Source organism: Calidris pugnax, unplaced genomic scaffold (assembly GCF_001431845.1).
Source record: "Calidris pugnax isolate Ruff unplaced genomic scaffold, ASM143184v1 scaffold40, whole genome shotgun sequence".
Lineage (NCBI taxonomy): Eukaryota > Metazoa > Chordata > Aves > Charadriiformes > Scolopacidae > Calidris > Calidris pugnax.
In genome coordinates, this window is record NW_015090796.1 from 4,001,779 (window position 1) to 4,027,312 (window position 25,534).

The 25,534-nt window shown below is 38.4% G+C and overlaps 1 protein-coding gene across 1 annotated transcript in view; it reads right to left on the bottom strand.

The window, feature by feature from the left end:
- RASA1 (RAS p21 protein activator (GTPase activating protein) 1) overlaps positions 1 to 18,831 on the bottom strand; it is a 53,610-nt gene extending 34,779 nt beyond the window's left edge. Inside the window, exons 1-6 of the mRNA XM_014936843.1 lie at positions 18,719 to 18,831; positions 9,028 to 9,177; positions 5,813 to 5,948; positions 4,838 to 4,908; positions 2,127 to 2,244; positions 1,082 to 1,113 (exon numbers count right to left, since the gene is read on the bottom strand). Of these exons, the coding sequence (XP_014792329.1) occupies positions 1,082 to 1,113; positions 2,127 to 2,244; positions 4,838 to 4,908; positions 5,813 to 5,948; positions 9,028 to 9,177; positions 18,719 to 18,831 (620 nt within the window). The remainder of the gene's footprint in view (positions 1 to 1,081; positions 1,114 to 2,126; positions 2,245 to 4,837; positions 4,909 to 5,812; positions 5,949 to 9,027; positions 9,178 to 18,718) is intronic.
- Positions 18,832 to 25,534: the final 6,703 nt, after the last annotated feature.

Below are 25,534 nucleotides of genomic sequence, written 5' to 3' on the forward strand. Positions count from 1 at the left end.
CTCTGTCCAGTCTCAGCCTGATGCTTATAACTACACACAACAGCTTGGCATGCTACAACTTCATAGCTTAATCTGTCCTTTAAAGAAAAGCTAAAAATATGGCCTTTTTATGTATCAGAAAAGAGCCTCAGTTCTAACTTAGCTTCTGTACTACCTTTAGAGGATAATTTCTGGCTAAGGGAATGTTTGAAGGAATCACTCCCTCCCCAGGATTCCTCTGAGTGGCACAAATACCTGTAGACAGGCAGTATCACAGCTCCAAGCGTCTGCTACAAACTACTAAAATAAATAAAAAATCTGACATTTGAAGGCCTCTCTACTGCCAAACTGACTAGCAGAACACTAGCAAAGAGTAAAAAAGCAGCAAATACACCAGTGAATTTCTCTCTCCTGTGAAGGTAACAAGGAATGTCTCTTCCTTCCAGCCATCAACCTCTTGCAAACTGGGCAACAGAGAAAACACGGTGCAAATAGGGGAAGCAAATGGAGGACAGATGAAATAATCGAGCTGCTAGAAACTTTTTGGAACTTTCTTTTGCCACTCATCTTTACTACTGAAAACAATCTACCAGCAGCCTGATAAATCAATACATTGTTGATTCCAAATTGTATTCAATCTTTAAAAAAAATGAAGTATTTCAGCAAACAGAAGAAATCTTATAGTTCTCTGGCTTTCTCTTTAAGTGTTATGACATGATGCTGACAGAGACAACCTGTAACTATCATTTTTATAGTGGTACTTTGCTTTCTCTCCAGCACTCAGAGCTGTGCAGATCTAAATAAAGGCTACCTCTAAGGCAAACACTACGTTCAGCCAACAGTCTATTGTGCATATTTTGGCTGAAAGCAATCATACTGGGACTCATCTAAGATTTTAACACTGCCAAACCCATTATCAATAGGCATACCTATTACGGGACTCTTTTGTGTTAATTATCCACACATCTTGAGCAGCTAGGACAGAAAAAAGTCTAGAGATGAAAAAATAAGTATCTTTGGGTGACCTGACCAAAAGCTAGGAAATCTCATAGCTGAAGTTTACAGTTATGATTGCTTTTAATAATGAAAGAAAAATCCTTACATTTTGCCTTCATGTGGATCTTCTTCTCTTCCCTAAAGAGAAAATTAACACATTAAGTGCATGATAACAGTACAGCTCAGTTTAAAAAAAATAAATTTCACAGGTTAAGACCTTCCGTAGATACAATAAGAAGTCTATTTTTGAACTAAGGGGCTCATCGCAGTCCTATAAAAGTAACTTTTCCTCTTCATCCACTAAGTGGAAATTCAGTCAAAGTATGTTATTTCAGAGGATTACTTTAGTCATGTTTCAAGTCCCTCTTTAGAGGTGGTAACTTTTTTAAATCTCAGCTTTTCTAAGGTTAACTCAACCACTGATATATCAGTCTACAGTTCTGTAGTCTAGTGCTGCCACTTCAATTTAGCCATTCACATCCAGACACGGATCTGTGAGAAGCATCTGCAGGTAACACTTATTAGCAAAACACATGTACTGTGCAGGAAAATATTATCAAAAATATTCAATAATATTTGACTCCAAAACAATGATGAGCTTGTTAAAAAAAATATATATATTTTTTTTTCCCCCTTCTGAAATATATTAAGCCATCTGTTCCCCTACTGTAAGTGAATTATCTGCAGGTCACCTAGAGAGCTTCCTGAGCCCACACAAGCCCTTCTAGGTATAATTAACTCATCAAAACATTTTTAACCCACAGTTCATCCTTAAAAAAAAAGAGAAAAACCTACCACAATGCAACATTACATTCTGTACAGTTTGTGAACATTTTGTGGCAAATATAAAAAAGACATGCAATTAAAAGAGTGAAAGATACTTTACCAGGACAGAAAGGTTTAGGAAGCTGCCTAGTAAATGGACAGTACCACTGATTAGCATTTCTCTTTGGACAACACATGAATAAGCAGGTTTTGATACTAAATTAGGCTTAAAAGTTTGTTATACTACTTCAAAATTAGTAGTTCCAATTACTAGAAAAGTACATTAACTAGAAAACAGGCAACTATTTGTCACTAGTTTTGGTTTATTTCAATTTTATTAAAAAAAAAATCTCATTAAAAGAAATTTGAATATAAAAATTACTTACGACTTCTTCTACCAGGTCTTCGACAATAAGACCCTGCTCATCTGTCCGTAGGTTTGTCACCCACATCCAGCCATCCTCCAATTCATTATGGACAATAAACATGTCTCCTTTAAGGAAACTGAGAGAGTTACAGTAAGATTTAAACCATAATAAAGTTTAATGAACACAACAAATTCTTGAGTCTAATTTCTGCAAAAGATTTGAGAAAACCTGCTTGTGAAAAATGCATTAATCAATACCTAGCACATCATGTGTATTTTTCCTCACAGTTAAGTGGCTACTATATATGAGTATTTTTAATTTGGTTTTATATTTAGTATCTAATACATACTTCAGTTCTGTCAACTTCAATGTGTGCTAAAGATGTATAAAATAAAAATAATACCACAGCAATAATAAAAATTAGCAATTTTGTTCTTTTATCGAGAGAGATCAAATACTAAACACAAATAAAATAATCAGAAATACCCTTAATAGTCTATAAGAAAGTAAGACTCCTTTCATCAAAAATCAATCTTGTATAATAAAAGCTTGTGGAGCACCTATTCATGTTCTCACATATGAATACAAGTGCTACAAAGATAGTACAGACATTAATATGTCTAAGGGAGTTTCATTTCTGGAAGGTTAGTATAAATCACCCCTTAAGTGTTATCCCAACTTAGGTCACATGAAAACCTTTCATTGTAGCACAGTGAGATTTCTCAATCTAGTCTGAGATTCTCATCAGGGTACAGGAAATAGCAATAAAGTACTGAAACTCATTAACTACTATATCAGTCCAAAATTACAGAACAAATTTCTGTGGCATTTCTCTCACTTGAAGCAGGTTAACAGAAAAGGCATTAACTCAAGCACTAAGCAAACAGCAAGAATTAAAGAACAAAACCCAATAAACCACTACTGTAATCACAGAATAAATCCAGCTGCTAATGAATCAGAATCCTAAGAATGGCAGAGAGCAAGAGCATGAGCACCCTCCAAGTCAGCTCTATTACAAAGAACTATGCATTAAGGTACTGACTGCATGGAACATGGATTGAAATTAAACCTGCAATGCTTCAAACTTTCTAAATATTTAACTATGATATTAAAATTTTAAGTCAAGATCCTCTGAAATCCACAAAGTCTTCAAGAGCATATTACTTTGACCTAGAACAAACTGAGAACTTTGGTCCCAACTATGCCATGAGCAGAACTATTCTAGCCACGTGGATCTCAAAACCCAAACACTAAACTTTGTATTTTAGCTGTATCCTAAATGAGGGAGAAAAGGTGTTATTTTCTACAATTATTACTATGATAGGGAAGTAATAAAACGCTTTTTCCTCTGAAGCTGGTAGGTGCAGTAAGGCACTTAATGGACTCAATCTTTTCTTGGTCTTACACATAGTGGGAAGCCTTACTTGCAATAGGCAACTAGAGGGTCCCTTCCCTGTCTTACTACCTTCTTCTCATCTGCTGAGAAAAACAAAGACAAATATTCTCACAGCATTCTTTAAAGAGGTCAGATAGGACTGGACTGTGAGCCTTGGGATAAATTTCCATCCCAATGAGGATATAAACCTCTTGTATCCCTCTCTCAATGTCTTAGGCTAATACTCCCAAAAGCAAGCAATTCCCAACTCAATTGGTGTGTTAAATAACTTAAGAAACCAAGACTGTCTCATTAGAGAGATCAGGAATCACTACATATCTCTTTCAAATCCTCCTACTTTTCCATCCAAAATATATATATATATATATATAATTCTGACATCTCAAGAAAGCAGTATCAATTCCAAGTGACCAGCGCATGCTCTTCTATTGAATATGGGTCTGTTGGTTTTGTTTCCTTTCCTCATTGCATCTCATGAAAATGCAAGAAAGGTGGGAAGTACAGACAATTCCTAAGCAATTGAGGTACCAACATTTGAGGGAAGCAAGTAACAGTTAACAGAAAAGTATGAGAAGATGAGAGATTGAACTGCAATTCAGTAATTTTTTTAAGATCTTAAAATTACGGGAGATTACACATTTTAAAGCATCATTTGTTCCACACAGACTTTCCAGAAGGAGGGAGGCATGAGAAGGGAACAAAGAACCATTCTTGCTCCATTTTATGGATAGAGAAGAGAACTTGGAAAAATTAGTCACCAAGTTTCTACGCACAGGTAAGCAAATGAACACTAGAACATTAATGCTTTTTCAACATTGCTCCTTTTTTCTTACTTCAAAGGCAGCATTAAATACTCTATTTTTCCATTTATGATTAGTCAATGCTCATATTCTCTTTCTAGTGGTCAGAATTTGTTTGGCTTGAAATATTTATCTGTGATTAGTTATGTGGCAGTTCAAGAAAAAAAGCCAGCTCATTTTTTTCACACTCATATACAATGTTTCTGCACAGGATTATTTTAGACATGAATTTACCCAATTAGAGAAAAACATAGGGCTTTATAAAATATACTTCAAAACTGTAACATTACTAATTTTACTTCTATAAACCTAGTGTAACTTCCCTTACAAATGCTACAAATGAATATATTAAGAACAAAAAGTTCTATTGCTGTTTCAAGAAAAAAAAAACAACAAACAAAAAAACCACAGGCATCGTCTTTTAACCTTTAAGATGCAACTGAATAATATTTGAATATGAACACATACTTAAATCATTACTATTTATAAATACTCTTGAGAATTTCACAACTTTTACTATTATTAAAACATACCTTATTTCATCAGTTTCTGGCACTTTGGTGTAAGGTAGAATTGCTCGAACTCTCCTTCTGTCCTCCACAGGCTATAGTTTAAGAGAAGAGAGTAAACATCATACTTTTCACTCTTTCTAGTGCAGAATCTTTCTCCCCAGCATTACAGTATTCTGAGGCAAAGGACTGGTAACAGTCACTTGGCAGTTGTAAATTTTCAAAGCCCAAAACCACTGAGAGGTAGCAAAGCATAATGCATACAGCTAGCTACGAGAGCTCTCATTTTGTTTTGTCTTCTAGAATGACCAATAATATATGTTTATCATCTTCAAAATTAACTACCAGTAGGATAATTCTCATACAAGTATACTTTTAAACTTTCTTCCACTTAGACTGGAAACTTCCAGAAGTTTAACAATCAGAAATATCTTTGTTTAGGTTTAGGGGTTTGTTGGTGTTTCAAGTTGGTTTTTTTTGGTTGGCTGGTTTCGATTTTTTGTTGTTGGTTTTGTTTTCTTTTGGGGGCAGGCACCATTACACAGTGTTTTGTTTCATTTTAGTCACTTAAGTTGTTTTAAAGATGGGCTTGTGAAAGAAGCCCCATTTTCAGAAACCTTGGCTACTTCCAGGATGCATATTCTGAAACCACTGTTAAAGATAAAATATCGGTAGGTTCAGTACAATGGTGCTCTTTACTAGCCAACAACTGCATGTTTTCTTGTTTATCTCTGTTTGCTTACAATGCTATTGCTACATTTGGAGATAATTGCAATGCCTCACATCTAGCTTTCTCATTACACGTTTTCATTAAATATTGACTTTTTTAAAAAGCACTATTTTGTATCAGTAAGAATGCATTTTTATATTCTTATACTGAACGTATGCTGAGCCTATGCAGACCCACAGAAAACTTTCTACAATGCTTTTTCCAAAGAAATCTATGGATTTACATTACTAACATTTAAGTAAATAACATTTAAAAATTTTACTACTTGCCTCTGGAGGTGCTACTGGAAATAAGAGCTTTTCCCCTTTCAGCAAACAAGACACATGACTGTAGTAACCAATTAGGTCTGAGAGTGAAGCAAAACGACGTCCACCAATGTAATAATCCCCACACATGGCAATAATCCTGTTAATAAAAAAAAAAGTTTGAGATAAAATAATTGTTAGCAAAAGAATTTCTTAATTTTTAAGAAAAAGGAAATTGGGATGTTTAATTTTTAAAACGATGTCTAACATTCGGCAAAACGCAGTAATACAAGCTCTCTATAAATATCAAGTGAATCATAGGTAATGAATGTTTCATTAAAAATTGTGTAGGTATATCGCATGATACACCAGTATTTTAAGACTAAAGGAAGTGCTGATTCACAAAAAAAGCCAGTACATTTGTTGGAACTAAATGAAGTTCAACAGAAAAACGTAATGATAGTGTCCTGGAAAACTGAAATAAAGCACTAGTAGACACAATAGCATTATTACTTGCACCATGCAGGACATAAATCTTTTATAATGGCTTATATAAATTCAACATTGTATTAAAATATTTTAACAACAATTAACTGCACTTGATTATACAATGCAGAAAACAAGTACCTTCAAAAATTAGTCACTTTCTTACAGTTAGTTTAGCATTCATAATAAAAACTGAGAAATAACTTTGGAATGATCAAAGAATCTCCTTATACTCAATTTTAAAATTTGCTAATGGGGAAAAAGCTTACAAAACCAGTAATTTCAGTAGTTTAACACAATAAAGGATTCTTATAAATCTGTTCATTTTATTCTTTAAAGGTTATATTTTTCTGAAGGTACAGAGATGGGAATTACCATTACATCGCTATTCAGTACAAATTCTAACAGCAGTCAGAAATTATTTATTCAGGTAAAAGAGTTAACAGTATTTAAAACCTTCCTGTTATGCTCAAGAGCCATTTGAAAAAGTGAACTGGTACTTAATCTGAAACAACTTCAGTATTTTTGAGCAGACCTGATTTTTTCCAGCAACACAGATATCAGACAAGAGTCCTGAGCAACAGCTAGCTTTCATTCTTACAAAAACATATTAAATTGAGAAACAAACTGTTACCAAGCTAAGCAAATTTTGCCGTTAAAAAAAAACCTAAAATCTAAAAACTCACGCTAATTGTCTCTCCAGTTTCCAGAAGAGAGATAAATTATCATAAGGATATTTCGAAATAAATTACAGTACCAAGAATAAACATACTTGAATCTTCTTGGTGTTCTACTTCAAGTTTGACCTCTTCACAAAGCTTGTGAACAAATCAAAATCAAGAAGGGAGGGAAAAACCCCAAACGTTTGATTGCCAAGAAACACATCCTTCATCCCAAACGAGTACACTATTTATGAGTTTATTCCATTTTTACTCTTTTTCTTTAGCAGGTCAGTATTCTGATACATTCTTGCCAAAAAAATCTCAGTCAGTTCTTTGAACCAAATCATTTCTCCCAAACAGTGATGTGACATGTTCACAAAAACGAATATTCAGAGATGAAATCTAAAGTTTTTCAGCATATAGCACTCCAACAGGAGTCAGAAAACAATATAGCTTTAAGGACATAGGCTAAATCTTTTTGGCATATTTTCTGTAAGGTTCCTTGGTAAATTATTCAATAGAAATGAGGTACTAAATGAAATTTAGTGCTTCAGATTATTATTTCATCAAGCTTAAGTGAAACCTTTCCTCCAAACACTGAGCTTGCAAATACAGAAAGACTGTAATAACAGAAAATTCCTGGTAGGCTGCAACTGGCAAAGACCAAGCTTTGGTGGAAACAGAACTTCTACCCTATAGGTCAGAGGACATCCACCCCTGTATTTGCCTAAAATTACTTTAAGGCTGCCATTCTTGAGGCTGACACTGTTCTTGAGTTTAACATTTGCCTATCTCATAACAAAAAAAAAAATACACATGTGGCAGTCAAAGAATGAAACTGAAAACCTGTCCAATCTCTGAAGAACAGTATTAGCTAACAAATTAATTCCCTTTGGAATCCAAAATCGTTAGACTATTTTCCACCTGGGATGCCAGAAACAGTTTTATGGTGGGCATGAACCAATAGTCAACTGCCCAAAACTGGCTTCAAAAGGAGAAGTTATTAAAAATAATTCAGGACTAAAACAGCACTAGGAAACAAGTATTAGCACAGTTAACTTTTCTGCTTCACAGTAACCAGTTCCCAAAGGACTATCAGTACAGCTGAGAAGCTGAAATTGATAGCTCAGATGGCAGGATGCAAACGTGAGATACTATTTGTGTGCTATATTGTCTGCACTTCTGACAATTATGCCTTCATGTCAATGGCAGACCAGGACCTCTGGAGCACATTTCATCACACAGCAGATGCAACCAAAACCTCCCCACATTTGCAAACCATGCACATAGTGGCTCATATGTTGGCATTCTGGATCATTCCCACTTTCGGAAGTTGAAAAATTTGCTTTGAATTTGTTTGTTGCTACCAAGACAACTGATAAAGATTTCTTTTACTGATGGAGAAACATTTGCTTTCGTGTTTCATAAAGATGAACGTTACACTGCAGCACCTCACTTGCTGACTAACCTTCAAGCTCTTCTCAGAATACATCTCATTTACACTAAAGAATAAATGAACTTACTAATGTACACAGTTTGGCCATGGTAAAATAATCGTAGTTACAATTTTGGATAAAGAGCTACTTGTATTTAGAACAATTGATTCTAACACATACTAAAAGCTGTTTCTAGCAAAACTCTGGATTCTATATAATCTGTTTCTTCTTGGTTTTGGGGTTTTTTTGCTTTTGGGGGCAGTTCCCTCAAAATTAAGGAAGCAAGCACATATGCAAGCACTTTATGTTCTGTGAGCTACAATGGCTACTACAGAGCAGACCCAAAACAATCTCCTTTACTGACTACCAAAACCTGCATGTTGCTTTAAATCTATTCACAACTGCCTTTGATAGGCTCCTCTAGCCAGATTATGTTGGTTTCCTCATATTTTTCTTCTTTAGCCTATAAAGCAAATTTTAGGCAGCATATTTTAAAACAATTAAACACAAGTAAAAAGCTGTTCCATGCAAGAATAAAGAGTCAAAAAATATTCCATTACAATAACAATGATTGTTTTCTGTTTGCACTCTATTGTTCTCTAAAACCAGAAATAACCAGATTACAGCATTTTGAAATAAAACATTTAATTCTCACCTAAAATGATTGACATTTGTTTTACTAAGGAATGAAAGCACAAATGAACCTGGTCTCCGATCACTCTCTCGAATAAGGTAACTTCCAGGTTTTCCCGCTTGTCGAAGACGTTCTTCTGCAATTGTTCTGTCAAGTTTTCCATGATACCACCTGAAAAAAGAGTAACAATGGGTGTTCTTAGAACTTTAGGTTTCTGTTTATTCTTACAGAATAGAGCTATGAAAGTAGGTCAAAACTGATATAACTAACTCCAAACCTGTGTTTCGAAGTTATCACATCTTTACGTGTTCAACCTCCCAGTTTACCTATTCCCAATAAACAGTATTTTTAAAGACAGCACAGTTTTCCGGATAACCTACATCTCCCAACAAACCATCCCAAGGGGTGGAGGCTCTGTACATATCATCAGCTTTTCTCTCTTACCTAATTTGCTTATTTAAAATAAACAGAACCAGAGGTGACTGACCTGACTTGGAGGACTGTTGTATTTTAAGCCTATCCAGGCTTCAGTTCAGGCTGGATTTTCCAAAAGCACAAATTGAGAAGTGAATTGTAAGAACCTGTTTCTCAGCTGACACGGATACTGCTGCAGCAAAGCCTGCACTGAGTTGGGGTGACAGCAGTCACCAGACCACCAGCCCCAAAACAGTCTTTCCTAATCATGACGCATACTCTATCAATTAGAAGTTAAGTGCAGATGCGTGACAAACCACAGGCTGAAATATGACAAAGGAACACTTCAGTCTAAAGGTTAGATGGTTACCACCAAGCATTCATTTGCCTTACCTCAGTTTACTCACACAGCTTTTGCCAGAACACTCGTCCTACTCCAAATGACCAAGTACATTAGGTTTGAAAAAAAAAAAAAAAAAGGTAGCAATAGAGAGTGCCATTCAAATATAAAGCCAAGCATTGTTCTCATCACCTTCACAAAGCCACAGCATGTTCCAGAGCTATATACTGTAATTTATTAGCTCTGCATCCATCTACTAAAAACGCTTAATTCAACCTTTAGCTTCTACACTCAAGAAAACGCCAGCTTCCACACAGCCACTGTTTCAGACACTTTTAAATCATTTACAACTTCAGACCATCCGCCTTTTAGCTTTCACAGTTTATGTATGTCCTGTGAGAGTCACAAAAACGCATTTTGGAAGAGATATGTAAATGACCTTTTGAACTAATATATGCAAGAATATCAAAAACTGCACAGATTAAAGTTTCAGGGGGAAAAAAAAAAAGAAAAAAAATCTGGGCTGTTGATAATATCTGACCAGAAGCATTTTTTCTTTTCTACAAAATAGAAGTAAAAGTTCTGAGAGCTTTTATCAGAAGGAAAATCAGATATTCTAGACTGATAAACACCACGTATACCAGCAGAAGCAGCACCAGCAGAGATACTGTTTACCCTGGCAGAGCTGCCTGTTGGCTCGTACAGGTCTCCTCTGCTTCTCTTCCTCATCCTGATCAAAACGAGTTAGACCAGAAAAAGCCCTGCTGTGTCCCTACAACCTGCAGCACTCCAGGCCGATGAGAGCTTCCCTCATCCCATTCCAGCGCCTCACAGACGGAAACCTGCCCCTTAAAGGCAGGCTGCAAAAAAGTGGATCGCACCTCCCCTGCCAGCAGGGTCCTTTATGAAATGAAACAAAACCAAAACCAGCTGTTCTGAGGTATCTAGGATGAAAAATTCTGCTTCTCGGTGTGCACAGCGTGGCTGACACCGAGGTTGGTTGTTCTTAGTGCATCACGATCACTGGGCTTTGCAGACTTTCACCAAGTAAGAAACTCCCCCGTGACCCAAAAACTTTCCTGATCAAGAAATTCTTTGAAACCAACATCCCAACATTTTAAACTAACAATAGGTTCACTAAGTTTTTATTTGTTCCTATTTATCACTTGAGAAAAATAATCATAACTCTATTTAGAGACAACGCGAAACTTAAAGGCACACTTTCGAAATGGGAAAGGTGGGAGGGCTAATAAGTCTGCTAATTACTAATAAAAAGATATACTAGGGAAACAAAAAGGCAGGATGACTTGCAAACAAAACATTCAACTTCTCTGCAAGTGACAAGGATTTCTTACAATGACAGCAAAAACATGGGTGCTCCAATTTTAGCACCAGAAGCTTTCAACAAGGACACCTTCCTTGTCGGTGACAGCAATATATTTATATATTGTTATATCCAACACACTGGAGATCATTTCCTCTAACATTGAACAGTTTTACATCAAGCCTAACATAAGACATTTATTACCTGGTAAAGTAGAAGTAGAGTTCAAAGTTGTTTACTCCCCCACTTCAGAAAAGATTTTACAAAATAAAAATATGTAGTTAACTTCTGATTCCAATTAAATTCAGTGTCACTGAGCACATATTTTAAATATTGACAGCTGCTAGAAAATACACTGTATTTTACAGTTCGCTGTGCATTAGTGTAATGCACAAATTACTCTATACCACTAGCTCCAGAAATAAGTATTAACACTGAATTTAACTACCAACTGATATGAAGATAAACAGCAATGAAGCAGCCAATACTGAGCAACGAGAAAACGGCCCAAGTGATATCTTCAGAAAGCCTCTGTAGATAGCACACTACTTCAAAAAACAGGATACACACTTAAGTACCAGCAAGTAAGATACCATTAGAGTATGCAAAATTTTTGTGGAGAAATAACTGCATTTTTCCAGACAGCAGAGTTTCATCTCTAGACAGAACCACTTTATTCAAGCAATACACAACATAGCAGTGTTGAAAGACTTCATTTTCAGAAAGGTGTGTCTTACATTTCATCCAGCTATCACCCATTTTCAATATTATATGAAGATGCACTCAGCAACTTCACATCATTATTTTCAAGTAGCTTGATAGCAAATCGTAGATTATTTTACCAAATGGCAGTTCTCAATCTGATTTAAGGCTATCAAGTGCTCAATTAAGGAGTGGCATTATCTTTTTTTTTAATGCTTCTGTTAAAAGGTTGTGGATTTTTATTTTTGTTTTCAAATACATCCCTAGATCAATTTTTCTCTAAAGACTGGCTAATGTACTGAACACAAATTCATACTAGTGGAAAATGTTAAGATCACTTATGCTGTATTATCAGTTATAAAGGAAGATCCACCCAATACTCAATGCTACCCAAAGAAGGTATGACAAAAATGACTAAATTAAAGAATCTGCCCTACTCATCATAATTTCATCAAAGAAATCAAGAGTACAGAACGTCTGAAAGATAGGACCGGGCAATCATAAATTCTCAAATAAAGTAAGTCCCAGATCCTCTGGTTTTAACCCTCAATCAGGTGTCTCAACAAAACTTGAGTTCAGTGTTCCTGCAAAAATATATCACAAAAAATTACCTTTCCCTCTTTAGAGGCTCTGCACCATTTTCAGTTCTATACGTCAACATCAACAACTTCAGTGTTTTTAAAAGCTTCAAGTTTAATGTGCTCACAGTTAGAAGCAACACTTAAACAGAACTCTTGATTTACCTCCAATACAGCTTCTGAACAGCCATAAAAGGGAGTTCTACCTACAGCACACTACGAGTCTCATGAGGTTTGGATAGGAGGGCATCAAATAAAAAACCTGCCTGGCTGTTTGTAAGTATAAAGTGGCCCCTCTGGCTGTGTTTTATCAAATGTGTACACTCAAAACCTTAACTCACTACCACTTACACGCGTATCCTCCATCACTGCCAAAGACAAGATCCCTATCACTTCTAGTCAGTCACCTCTGCTTACTTGCCTACTCCTACCTAGGAACACTTTTGTGTTTCTGTAACTTTGCAATTTTTTTTAATTCTGACAATCCACTATTTTCACAGTGTTTTGAGCAAACATAATTAAATGACATTCTGAATCACTGCTAGTGCCCTGACAATACAACAGCTATTATGAGATGCATTAAAAGAGAAAACACAAGTAGACTTGCAGCAGAATGTCATGGATTCAACTATGAAATGTCTTACCAACTATAGATCCCAATAGGTGGTTGTTTCCATGACAACCCATTTAACTGCTGTAATAAACTTGTATACTCGTTACCTTTATTTTGCTTCTAAGAAAATGCCAATAATAGGCTTCCATGTTCCACAAACCGCTCAGAAGCTGTGCAATAAAATACTCCCATCTGCCAGTTTAAATCAAACGCAGCATGTTCAGAACTCCAGCCCTATGGATCACAATCTTAATTACAGCAAACAGACAGAGCTCAGACACAACAGCACCCCGAACAGCTTATGTACCCACACAAGTGACACACAGCTGCGCAGGAGGACAGTCCTGGCCAACAGCCATAAACCAAGTCATGAACCTCATGAAACAGCAGATAGAGCTGTTACCTCCGGTTTGTAAACAAGAGTTTCTGAATTTCCCCCCGCTCCATGGAAGACGCTGGGCCCCAAACACTCAGTCACACCAGCCTCACTAGGCCCAACCAGCGCTTTCTCCTGTGGCCAGGAACATGACTACACCCCGTCCCTCAGCAGGACTTCTGGCCCCCACCATGGACACACCACAAGGCCCATGCGAGGTACAGGCCATTCACAAAGGGGCAGCAGATGGCGAATTTACCATCTGGAAGGAGGCAGCTGCTATTGTGTGTGGAAGCATGTCACATTGTTCAACCAAATCCTTTTATTTACATATTTCCTTTCTGCACATGGGAAAAGCAAATACTACGAAGCTTTGTTGTTCCACCAAAGGACCCTGCTGTTACAGCACGCTGCAGCTCTTACTTAGGAACACAGCAGGTTAGGGAGGAGGGAACGCAGGAGAAAGTGCCAAAGGGGAGTAAAAGTGTCTTTCACCAACTTAGTGCAAATGTAGATGTCAGTAACAGCTGCAGGCTTCTCTATTTCCGTCTAGAAAGCAAGCTGGGGTGCACAGGAAAAGCAGTCCTCAAATGCCATATCCACTCAAAGCTCTTTTAGTCATATCTGGCTGCTTCAACAAAACCTGTAAGAAGAATGGGAGAACTCACAGGAGCCGTGGTCAGAGCTCCCCTCCTATCAATTCGGTCACTGCCTTAGTACCTTCCACACATCACAGATTCTTGTTATCACCTCCTGAAACCAGGAGAGCTCTGTTCCCACCAGAAGCAAAAGAGAACAAAGATGATTACCCTGAGCTGGGAAAATCCTCAGCTTCAAACAGCACACAGAAGTCTCAAGTATAGTTTCATGAAGACAGAGGAGCAAAAAACAGGAAAAAAAAGTATCCTGCATTCTTATTTGTTTCTTCTTAACACCAACCACCCCCACTCACACTTTCCACCTGAAGATTTGACCCTCCTATTCACTGTTCAAGTTTCATTTCAGTCTTCTGGTTTCTCTCAGCCTAAAATGCATTCTTAGCTGTACCATTTTTAACCAGACTCTGCCTTTTAACACTTTATCCCCCATCTCTGTCAGATTTGTAAGGCTGTATTACTTTCTTTAGGCACATTATTTGTAGAGTTTAAATTAAGGTAGGTTTCACTCAGACTTTAAGAAATTCACGTCCTCCTGCCGTCTTGTTTGTTACTATTCAGCAGTTAGCAATTTTTGACCAAGTCTTTGCAGTTCTCTACAGCACAAAGAACTTCCTGCCAGAAAAAGTTCTGCAAATATCTGTCATCTACTACACTGGATGCACCTTTAAGATAATGAAACAAGGGCTGAAACTAACGAGGACAAGTGTTCTTTGTCCGGTATGCATGAAATTGAGCTACACACTCTTCTAGGAAAGGGAGAGGTGGGATTTTTTATCCCATTTGCATCCCTATGTGTTTTTCTAAGAGGCCGTACAACGCATGTAAGCATACCCATGTAAGCTTAATGAAGAATTATTCTGCTTTTTTCATTTGTCTGTTCCAAAGCCCTGCAGAAACAGCATGTGGAAAACTGAACCATCATGCTGCACTTGAAGACCAGGAACCAGCCAAGTGACATGGAAATTCACACCACAGGCACTCCAGGGCACACCAACTGTGCCAGCGATAACCGTGGGACTTGCATGCACCTCCAAAATAAGCCCTTAAAAGACTTTCAGCAGAGCCTACATCAACTCCGGGCTAGAACAAAACAGATCAACCAAAAACCTCAGTATGTCTTAAAAAGATTATGCCAAGATGAAAGAGCAAGACAAGCGCACAGTCAAAAAAGAATACATTTAAGTAAGTCCACTAAGGAAGTTTCAATTGCTCTAACAAGCAATGCTATGAACTTTAATGAGACACAGATGTGACATTATACTGTCAAAATATTTCTTCCAAACCTACCCGATGTATATTTACTGAAAAGAAGACTGATTCCCTATATCATTTTTGCAAAAGCTACCAATAAGTAGGTAAAATATAGCTGAGCCAGCTGAAAAAACAGCTCTTGAAACAGCTTGCACATTCTTAATGAAGGATCAGCTTAGGAAGTGAATTCTGGAACTCATTAAAGTTTTTAGCAAGAAACCTCCCATTTTTACATGCTTCCTACTTGTACCCTAAGGTCAAAAATAGGCCTTTTTCTGTTTGAACTAAGAGTAACTACCATAGAAACAACATTAATACTGCTACAAAAATCAGCAGATACTCTTTGACACTAATTAAGGATTTTCTAAGAGGTTTTTCATCTTCCATGCCATCAATTTTATTAAATGTATTAGAGCACCTCACCCTCTCTAACAAAGCATAGGGTTTTGCTTTGTGCTCCATTCTCACCTCCCCCTGCACCTCTCCAGAGAGGTGCATCGCACCCATGGCCAGATAGCTGCTTCTGTAAGGAGAAAACCCTGACAGTTAGACACCAGAAATCAAAGATAAGTACAATGCCCAAGCTAAAAGAGGTCACATACTTCCCACATGCACTATGAACAACAGTGGGGGAATACAACCTAGAGAGCATAATCCATACATGACAAATCCAACAGCGTGATGTTAAAGAATTGTGTGTACAACTAAGAAAAAAAACGAACTTTTTCTAGACTTGAACATAGAACAACATGATTACTACAGAAGCGTGGTAACATTCTGCTTTTGGAGGAAGACAGACATTTCTCCAGCATCCCTTTTACTGCCAAGAAGTGGAAAGAACAAAAAGAAAAATTTCTCCACAGATGCTTGGAAAGCACAAAAATCCATGCAAGAAAAAAATCTGGGAAAAATGTGTGGTTTGAAACAGATAATCCAAGCAATTCCTTAATCTTCTGGATTAAGCAAGTATCCAAAGTTGAACCTTTTAACATCTCCAGTGTTACTCCACTAACAGATGGCAATATAAAAAAGGAATTGATTGATTTATGGTTACTCTTAAATTTTAGATGATGCAATTTATCTATTAAATAATGATATGAAACCGAATGAGTAAACCACAGACAGAATTTCCTTTTGTGTGGGTCCTATGTATGGGTGAATATTTACATACATACACATAATTTTACAGAAAGCAAGAGGTGGACTAAAATAATGAAAAGATACCACAATTTTAGAAAAAAACTCTTACACAAATCTACACACAATTACCATATATGATTCCTGAGCTGATTATCAAAGGTTGGCTAAACTTATGTGGTTTTGGGAAACTACTCTGGAAAAGAAAGCAGTGTCCTCTGCAAGGGGAAGTTCACAGAAGAAACCCCTGGCCAAGTTATCTGTAAGTAGCTACTAATAAGAAAATAATATATTTTCATGATTTCTCAGCCCCTGCTGAGCCAACAACAGTAATCCTCAATAGAAAACTTACGTTTTAAATATTCCCATATAGTTACATACTCAACTTCTTAAAACACAAATTACATACACCTAACATCTCGACATTAATGCTAACTGGACAAACTGGCATGATACAGACTGGACAGGTGGTCTGCAAGATGGGTAGGAAACTGGCTCATGGGCCACTCAGAGCGTGGTAACCCGTGTTTTGTACTCTGTTTGGTAGCCTGTCACAAGTGGAGATCGACATGGGCCCCACGGTGTTCAACATCTTCATAAATGAGACGTATGATGAGACTGAAAACACCAAGTTCATTGATGACACCACTGGGTGGTGAGGAAGAAGACATCCAGAGAGACCTGGGCAGGCTGGAAGAGTAGGTTAGTAAGAACAGTATGATGTTCAACAAAGACAAGTGCGAAGTCCTACACCTGAGTCACAATAACAAAGGAGCCCAGTCCAGGCTGGGATCTGTGTGGCTGGGGAAACAGCCTTGCTGAGAGGGACCTGGAAGGACCTGGTGGACAATAACATGAACCCAAGACTGCAGTGTTCTACTATAGCAACAAGGGCAGTATGGATCCTGGGCTGCATCTGCAGGAGCACTGCTAGCAAGAGACGTGATCATCTCACTTTACCCAGTTGTCAGGCTGCACCTGGAGTACTGTGGTCCCCCAACTCAAGAAAGATGTGGACAGGCTGGAGAAGGTCCAAAGGAGGGCCACAGGATGATCAAAGGACTAGAGAACCTGCCCTATGAGGAAAGACCAAGTTGTGCCTCTTCTCCCTGGAGAAGTCTCAGTGTTCCAGTAGTTAAGATATGCATATACTGTGATATAACTCCTCAGAGTATTCCAGCAGTTAAAATGTTTTTACAGTGAGAACGTTCATTAATGGAACAACCTCCTCTGGGTGGAAGGAAAGTCTCACTGTAGGTCTTCAAGATGGGATTGAACAGGGTGCTAGATAATCTCAGATACGCTCCCTTTCCCACAGAAGGCTGGGCCAGATGATCTTTCATGGTCCTTCCCAAATGGGACTGTTTTATTGTTCTATGATTCTATATATTCCAACCCTGATGAAACTGTCTACTTACCAAAAAAAAACCCAAGTAGCACTTGAGGATGAACAACTATTACTATTTCAGTTTAACAAAAAAAAGGAAATCCTAACAAAAAGAACCGATTTGGTACAAAGCTCCCCTGAGAAGCAGCCAAAAATACCAAAATTTGAAGATGAAAACGACTTTTTTAGGGCCTGGTCATCAAAAGAATTTTACCAGATCTTGCTAACTTACCAGAACACTGACTGGGTACACTGAGTGTACCCAGAGACCTCGATACCCTGGAGCTTTCAAGTTAATTTGGCAACGTTAATAATTTTACTAAAAAACATGCCTTAGAAGGAAAAGGTAGATATTCCAAGCAAATTTATTAATTATTTAAGCAGCACTGTTATCTACCTTAGAAAGACTTTCCTTAAAAGGCAAATTTTTGAGCTTTTACAGCAGAAATTATGAGATTTGCGTACACAGAAAATAGAATGTTTACCAACCTGGGGATTTCCTGTACTTTCCTTTAAAGTCTTCCCTATTAGCTACTACCTCTGCCGTTATTCCTGTCCCCAATCAGCGTTCAACACTGAACCCCAAGTATAAACACCACACTTACACATATACAGAATCATTTATGTTGGAAGTGACCTCTGGGGATCATCTAGTTCAGCCTTTCCCATACAGCTGGCTTCTCAAGGCAGTGTTTAGTTGGGTATTAAACATCTCCAACGATGGACATTCCATAACTGCTTCAGGCAACATCTGCTACTGTTTGACCGCTCCCACCATAAAAAAAGGCTTTTTTTTATTCCAATTCCAATGGAATTTCAAGTTTTTAAATTTGTTTCCACTGCCTCTTGCCCTGGGCACTACTGAGGACAGACTGGCTCCCTCATCTTCATTCCCCAACATCAAGGATTTATACACATGAGTAAGACCCACCCGAGCATCCTCTTCTCCAGGGTGAAGAGTCCCAGCTCTCCCGGCCTCTCCTCGTCTGACAGACGATCCAGTCCCTTCATCAGCTTGGTGACCCTGCACCTCAGTAAGTTCATGTCTCTCTTGTACTGGCGACCCCAGCACTGGACACAGCATCCCAAATGTGTCTCACCAGCACTGAAGGACCACCTTCCTCAAGCTGTGGGCAATGGTCCTCCCAACGCAGCCCAAGATACTGTTAACCTTCTTGGACATGAGGGTTCACTGCTGACTTTGTCCACCAGGAACTTTATGTCCTGCTCTCCAGCCGGTCAGCCCCCATCTCGGGGTTATTCCCACACCCCAACCCGCGCCAGAGCTTTATATTTCCTTTGTTGAACTTCATGAGACCCCCTCGCAGCCAACTCTCTGGCCTGTGCAGGTCACTCTGGATGGCAGCACACCCACCTTGTGTTTCAGCCACTCCTTTCAGCTTTGCATTGTCTGTGGACTTGCTAAGGGTGCACTTTGTCCCAGCACCCAGGTCATTCATCAAAACGTTCAACAGCATTGTCCCCTGGGAACACCCCATGACTTGCCTCCTCCTGGGCTTTGCGCTGATGACCACGACCTTCTGAGGCTGGCCATTCGGTGTGTTTTCAATCCATCTCACTGTCCACTGGTCTAACCCATATGCTGCCAGCTTGTCTATGAGAAGGCTACGAGAGATGCTCTCAAAAGCCCTACTAAAGTTGAGCTAAATTCTCCCTGCTTCTCCCAGCGCCAATGACCGCACTGTAGAAGGCTGTTAGGTTGGTTAGGCATGATTCCCCCCCTCTTCTAAATCCATGCTGACTGCTACTCACCACCTTCAACATAAAATGTAATTTAAAGATAGACTCATATAAGAACAGAAGCCTTCGTCTGTTCCAGACTGATAGAGCAGACACTATGCATAAAAATAAAAATACTAAAGACTGCCTGCAGTCTTTATATAGTATATAGAAGTATATAAAATAGGACAAGTTTGGAGAACTTGTCAAGCACCCGTAACATTTTACTGGTACTGACCAAATCCTGGCTGGACACAGAGGAACACAGAATCCTTTCACTGCAATACTTCTATGCAGCACAATGTTTCACTGAATTTCACTGAATTTTAGAGTTGGAAGGGACCATAGAGATCATCTAGTCCAACTCCCCTGCTGAAGCAGGATTGCCTAGAGCTAGAGCATGTTACTCAGGATTGCATCCAGGTGGGTCTTGAAAATCTCCAATGTTCAAACAAGACACCTTCTCCTCCCTCCTGCTCTGCCTACAGAGAGACAAATACCACCATTTTTGATTTTTTTTCACTTTCTTAAAGGAGAAAGAAAGTTATCTGAGTCACTGGAAAACTGCTGTAGGTGTCCCATGGCTGAATCAACAGATCAGGTCCTACACTGAAGAGACTCATGCCCCCATTGGTAAAATTTGTGTCCTTCCCCACCCCAAAGCCACAAAACATGAAGACAAGAAAAGGTGAAGAAACACAGCACAAGATTATGCTTCTCAACAGGGCAAGCCAGTAGATGAAGTGCAAAAGTCCCACATTGAAGCCCTAAGAGTCAACATACACACAAAATAAAAAACTAGATAAAGTGCAGGTCAAGAGACTCTACTCACTGTTTAAACAACATGACATCATCTGATGTTAACTAGAAATATTGGCCTAAAGACTCAAAAATCCTCTTCAAACTTTTTCCGGCATCAAGTGCTGTTCTACTTCTGTTTTTCTTCATCTGAAACTTTAATTTATATACATACCTAACATACTCAGCTTACTTTCTGCTTCACTTCCTATATATGGTTAGGTACAACTTTGCTCTGCTGCTTTTAACCATGCATTTAAGACAGCACTTCTAACACCACACACTCAGCCAGAACTAAAACCAGATTTATACTCAGGTCTATTTTGGAAGTGGCCAAACCAGTAAAATACCCATCAACTTTAGAAAAATAAGGTGTTTCCCTTTGTTAGAGAGCAGGAATTAATAAAGGAATTAATTACCTAAAAAAGAGACATTTACCTGCTGAACGTATCAACTGTTAACAGAAAAGAAGCCTCACACACTAGAATCAAGTTACAGCACATTTCATTTTGTGTTTATACAGTACCTAGCCGAACATGCTAATATTTCCCCTCAGTTTTCAGATTCATTCATCAGTATGGGAAAAAAAGTCGTCTCCTATTATTCAGAAAAAAAATTAATTTTCATGAGTTACTGAAATAAACAAATGCTGCAGAACTCTGGGCTTGCCACCTTCAACACTGATGTGAAGGAACTAGAACTTCACACTACATGCAGGCAGAAAAATAACCTACTTTCATGCAACCCATACATATTTAATATTTCTCCCTCCACGTCTGTCTTCAGCTCTTTTTCTCACTATTAAGTTTTCCCAACAGGCACCAAGGATACATTTACATTGGCTAAGATTTGTCTTAAACAGACGGTATTTTGACAGCCTTTTTCATTTTGTATGGTTGATAGCTTTCGATTTCAACCCGATTTCCATTTCAAACTGATAACCACTGCTCAAAAAAAAAAAAACAGTACAAAAACGTCAGCTCTGCTGAATATACTGGAACAGCTTCTGCCACTGTAATGCAACACTGGGACCTACAATAATCTTGTCAACTAAGATTTTTAATCAAATACATAAATAACTGAGCTATTCCACATACCGCTGGGTCACAACCAAATTAAATAGCATCCATTCATTAAATCTGAAGGCATTTCTTTATGCTATTTCGGCCTCTGTCAGCAAGCTTTGCAAATGGGGTAGAAAGCACGGGAAAAAAAATGATGAAAACAAACACCCAGTTGCCCACTCTAATCCCTATCATCCTGTGCCTCCCACCCAGCATTAAGCTACAGTATAAACACACTGCTGCAGTGCTCCAGAAAAATGAAAAACCACACATAGACACTCACTGAATAGACAAGCCTTAAGTCAGTTTCACTCCAGATCAAAGATAAAAATCAACCCTACTTGGGGATTTTGAGTTTGTGAATAAAGAGAGGTGCTAACAATCTCCTCCCACTTCTAGAAAATTAAAGAAAACACACTAAGAGAAGACATGCTCCCATTTTCCTTAGGTATGTGGAAAAGAGGAGAGGAAATCAAGCATATTAGGTGCTTGCCAGCAGAGACCAACACATCCTGACTACCCAGAACAAACTGCATTTGCAGCATCCTGATGGTAAGTGCAGAACTTGCATCTGCTTCACTTCCCATCTCTTCAGCTTAGTTACAGTGAAAGCCAGAATGTCAATTATATGGCATTTAAAAACTAATTCATGTTTAAAAAAAAAAAAAAGTTTGGTCTGTAACAGTTTTATGGCCTAACACTTAAAAACTGGAAACTCACTCAGATTTTGTGGTTTTTTGGGTTTCTTCTTTAAATTTGCAAAATAAGTTAGGAGATGCAAAAAGTGAGAAAATTGTGTCTAAGTTTATGCAAAAGCTCCATTTTATTTTTTACTTAAAAGTCTAACCTGTAATTGGAGCATGAACTTGGAAACACCAGCAGCAACTTTTACCAGATGTTTTTGTTTGGAATCAGTAATCAATCATTCAGTAAATCCTGAAATATGACGCATATCCATGGGAAGGCAACAAAGCCTAGTGAGTTGTCACTGTTACGAAAGAAAGTGATTTTTAATTCATTCATTCTTATACAGGAGAACAGTGATTCATATAAAGCACGGCAAGGAGTGAAGAGCGCTCTCAATTTTCTGATGTACACATAATATGCTGTAAGCAATCAAGACAAAAGAAACAAAACCATTTGACAGAATCGAGGAATTATCCATCCAACCCTGGATGCCTCCTATAAAAACTGAATGAATTAGGAGGAAGCGGGAAAGGGTGGAGCTGGCAGTCAGATTTAAACAAATGGCACAGCAGTTTTGTAATCACATTCAAATGGAGAAATTTAATCCAAGTTTAAATTAGAGAATCGATTACTGCTCTTAAAGACTTATATTGGATCTTTCCTTCAGTAAGATGATAGATAATATTGATCTTTGTTTCTGGTAATAAATCAAGAGTTCAACTCTGTGGAAGCAGGTGGTCTGACTACAAAGAAAGGGCGCTTCCAAACTAAAACAGCAGGACTGAAAGGATACAATTTACTGTCGACATATGGCCAATTTAAGTGGCTTAGCTCAGAATGGTAAGAACTAATGCTGTACAGAATAGATAAGAGATGAATGAAAGGGAAAAAGGCTTCTAATTATTTTAATCAGCCAACTTATATTTTTTAATGGACAAGTCACACAAGGACAAAATTATAAAGAAAAAGGTTAAATATATGGAGGTATGAACTTCTGAATCAAATTTAAGAGCCTTTAACTACTGAGCTATGCCCTGGTCCTGCAAAAAATCCAATGTCCCTTCTCTCTGCATAAGTAGCTTCGTCAACCAAAATAAAATAAGCATGTACTGCTTGTCAGAAATCTAACATCCTCTTTCATGAAAGTTAACAATCATGCTTCCACATGACTCGCAAGACAACACTCTGACTGCAAAAGCCACTGAGAATTGTAGATGTGCTAACAATTATTTAGAATCGAACAGGTGATTATTCATAAACAATTACCCCACTTTCTAAAAAGCTTGGTTTTTTGGCTTTTTCCTCAGTTCTCTGAGGAACTTGGCTAGGTCTAAGAGAAGCAGCAGTCTGATCTTTCAGACAGAAAACCTGAAGAGCATAATTCTGTATCTCACCAGCTTGGCAGACAACACTGAAGAAGTAACTTTGCTTTTATGTGCTTCCATTTCCCTCCTTATCCTTTGTCAAATCTGCCTAATCCTATTTCTAGGTCTTTGGGGAAGTCTACAAGTTTAACACTATTCAAAAACTGCCTTCAGAAAACAAGGCCTTAACGTTTACAAACTCCCACAGAAGTCCAGAAATTAAAAGAATAAAGGATTACCAGGAAGCCTGTCAAAGTTTGAGAGATTAATTTAAAATAAAACCTATAATGTTACATTTTATGTCCTCCTTGTACAATTAAAAAATATAACATGGCTGATTAAAATAATTAGAATTGTAGCATTACAATGGCTCCTAAAATCTTGGAAGTACCTGAAACAGTGCAGAAGTTAATTCTCTGACAGTGGAGTTAGAACACAAAAGAGACCCCCAATTTTGACGGGTTTCAGATTAACATTCTGACCTATACCTTGAATACATTTGCCACCCTGCACCTCGAAAGCCCAAATTATCAACTAGACTCACTGTAACTTGAGGAACAACGTATTTCTAGATACCAATGAAAGCAATTTAAGCCTTTGAAGCAATTTGATTTTGGGGAGAGCAAGGTACCTGCTTGAGGGCGATTTTCTGTTTTAATACAGGCTTTTGTAAGTGCTTTACATAAACCTGCAGATTTTCTACAGTTAAATCCAAAGGTTTAGTTTAGACTGCTTACTAATTACACAAACTGTATGTATCATTATCTGACCTTATATTTCACACAGTATATACACAGAAATGGTCTGCCTCTGGTGCAAAATTCTTTCTATTACCAGCACTGCAGGAATCCCGATTAACCTAATGGATGGATAAGTATAATAAAAACTAACTGCAGTTTCTTTTTTTTTTCCTCCAAACACTACCTAATTAACTACATTTTAAACTGGTTGAGCAGCAAAGCAGTTATTATTTAGGACGAGTAATGGTTTTAAAGTAAAAGAGGGAAGATTTAGACTAAATATAAGGAACACACCGTTTTACAATGAGATTAGGGTGGTAAAACAGTGGCCCAGGTTGCCCAGAGAGGTAGGAGATGCCCCATCCCTGGACACATTCCAGGTCAGGTTGGACGGGGGTCTGGGCAAGTTGAAGATGTCCCAGCTCATGGCAGGAGGGGGGTGAACTAGGTGGCCTTCCAATCCAAACCATTCTATTATTCTATGACTGTATTTATAAAAACAGCCTCTCTGCTAAAACTTTAAAATATAGAGTTAATTTTAACTCAAGGCTGCCTGAAGTTTAAAAAAGACCAAACACGTGTATATTACTTTAGTTATATTTGTATATGAAAAGGAAACGCTAAATATTTCTTTTTTTTTTTTTTTTGCATAGAGCAACGCAATACTAAATGATGAGACAGTATAGAAAGTATTGTCTGACACGGATAGCACTTTTGTTAACTTTTTTTTTTTAAAAAAAGAAAAAAAAACAGTTTATGGCTCTGCTGAGAAAAGACTATGGTGCTGCCGGAGATTGGAAAAGTCTCCCCAACAGGTAGTTAAACCACAACCGGAATAGCTCACCCTTCCTGGCAGCCTGCAGCATGGCTGTGAGAACTTGCAGGGGAAAAAAAAAAAAATTAAAAAAAGAATGAGAGAAAAAAAAAAAAATACCCACACCAACCCTAACTCTGCTCGACCAGAGCACCCTTTTCCCCTCGAACCGACCCCAATTGGGACAGGAGTAATAAGGGAAGGGGAGTTTCGCCTCCCTGCTGCTGGGGATGGCCCGGGAAGAGGGAAAAAGGGGGGAAAGGAAGGAAGGAGGGAGGGAAGCAGCCAGAGAAGGGCTGCCCCCCCCGGGCCGGCCGTGCCCGCTGCGGGGCTGCCGTGGCCGGGCGCTCTCCCGGCGGAGCAGCCTTCCTGCTGGAGCGGAACCGGGGAGAAAAGGGAGGGGAAAGGGGTTGGAGCAGGGGGGAAGGGGGGGCAGCAAAACTTGTGCGGGACTTCCACGGGAGTCCCACAGACACGCTTTCCAGGGGGCGAAGGTGGGGGCCCGGGATCCGCGGCCCCCTCCGGGGAAGGAACCGGGGG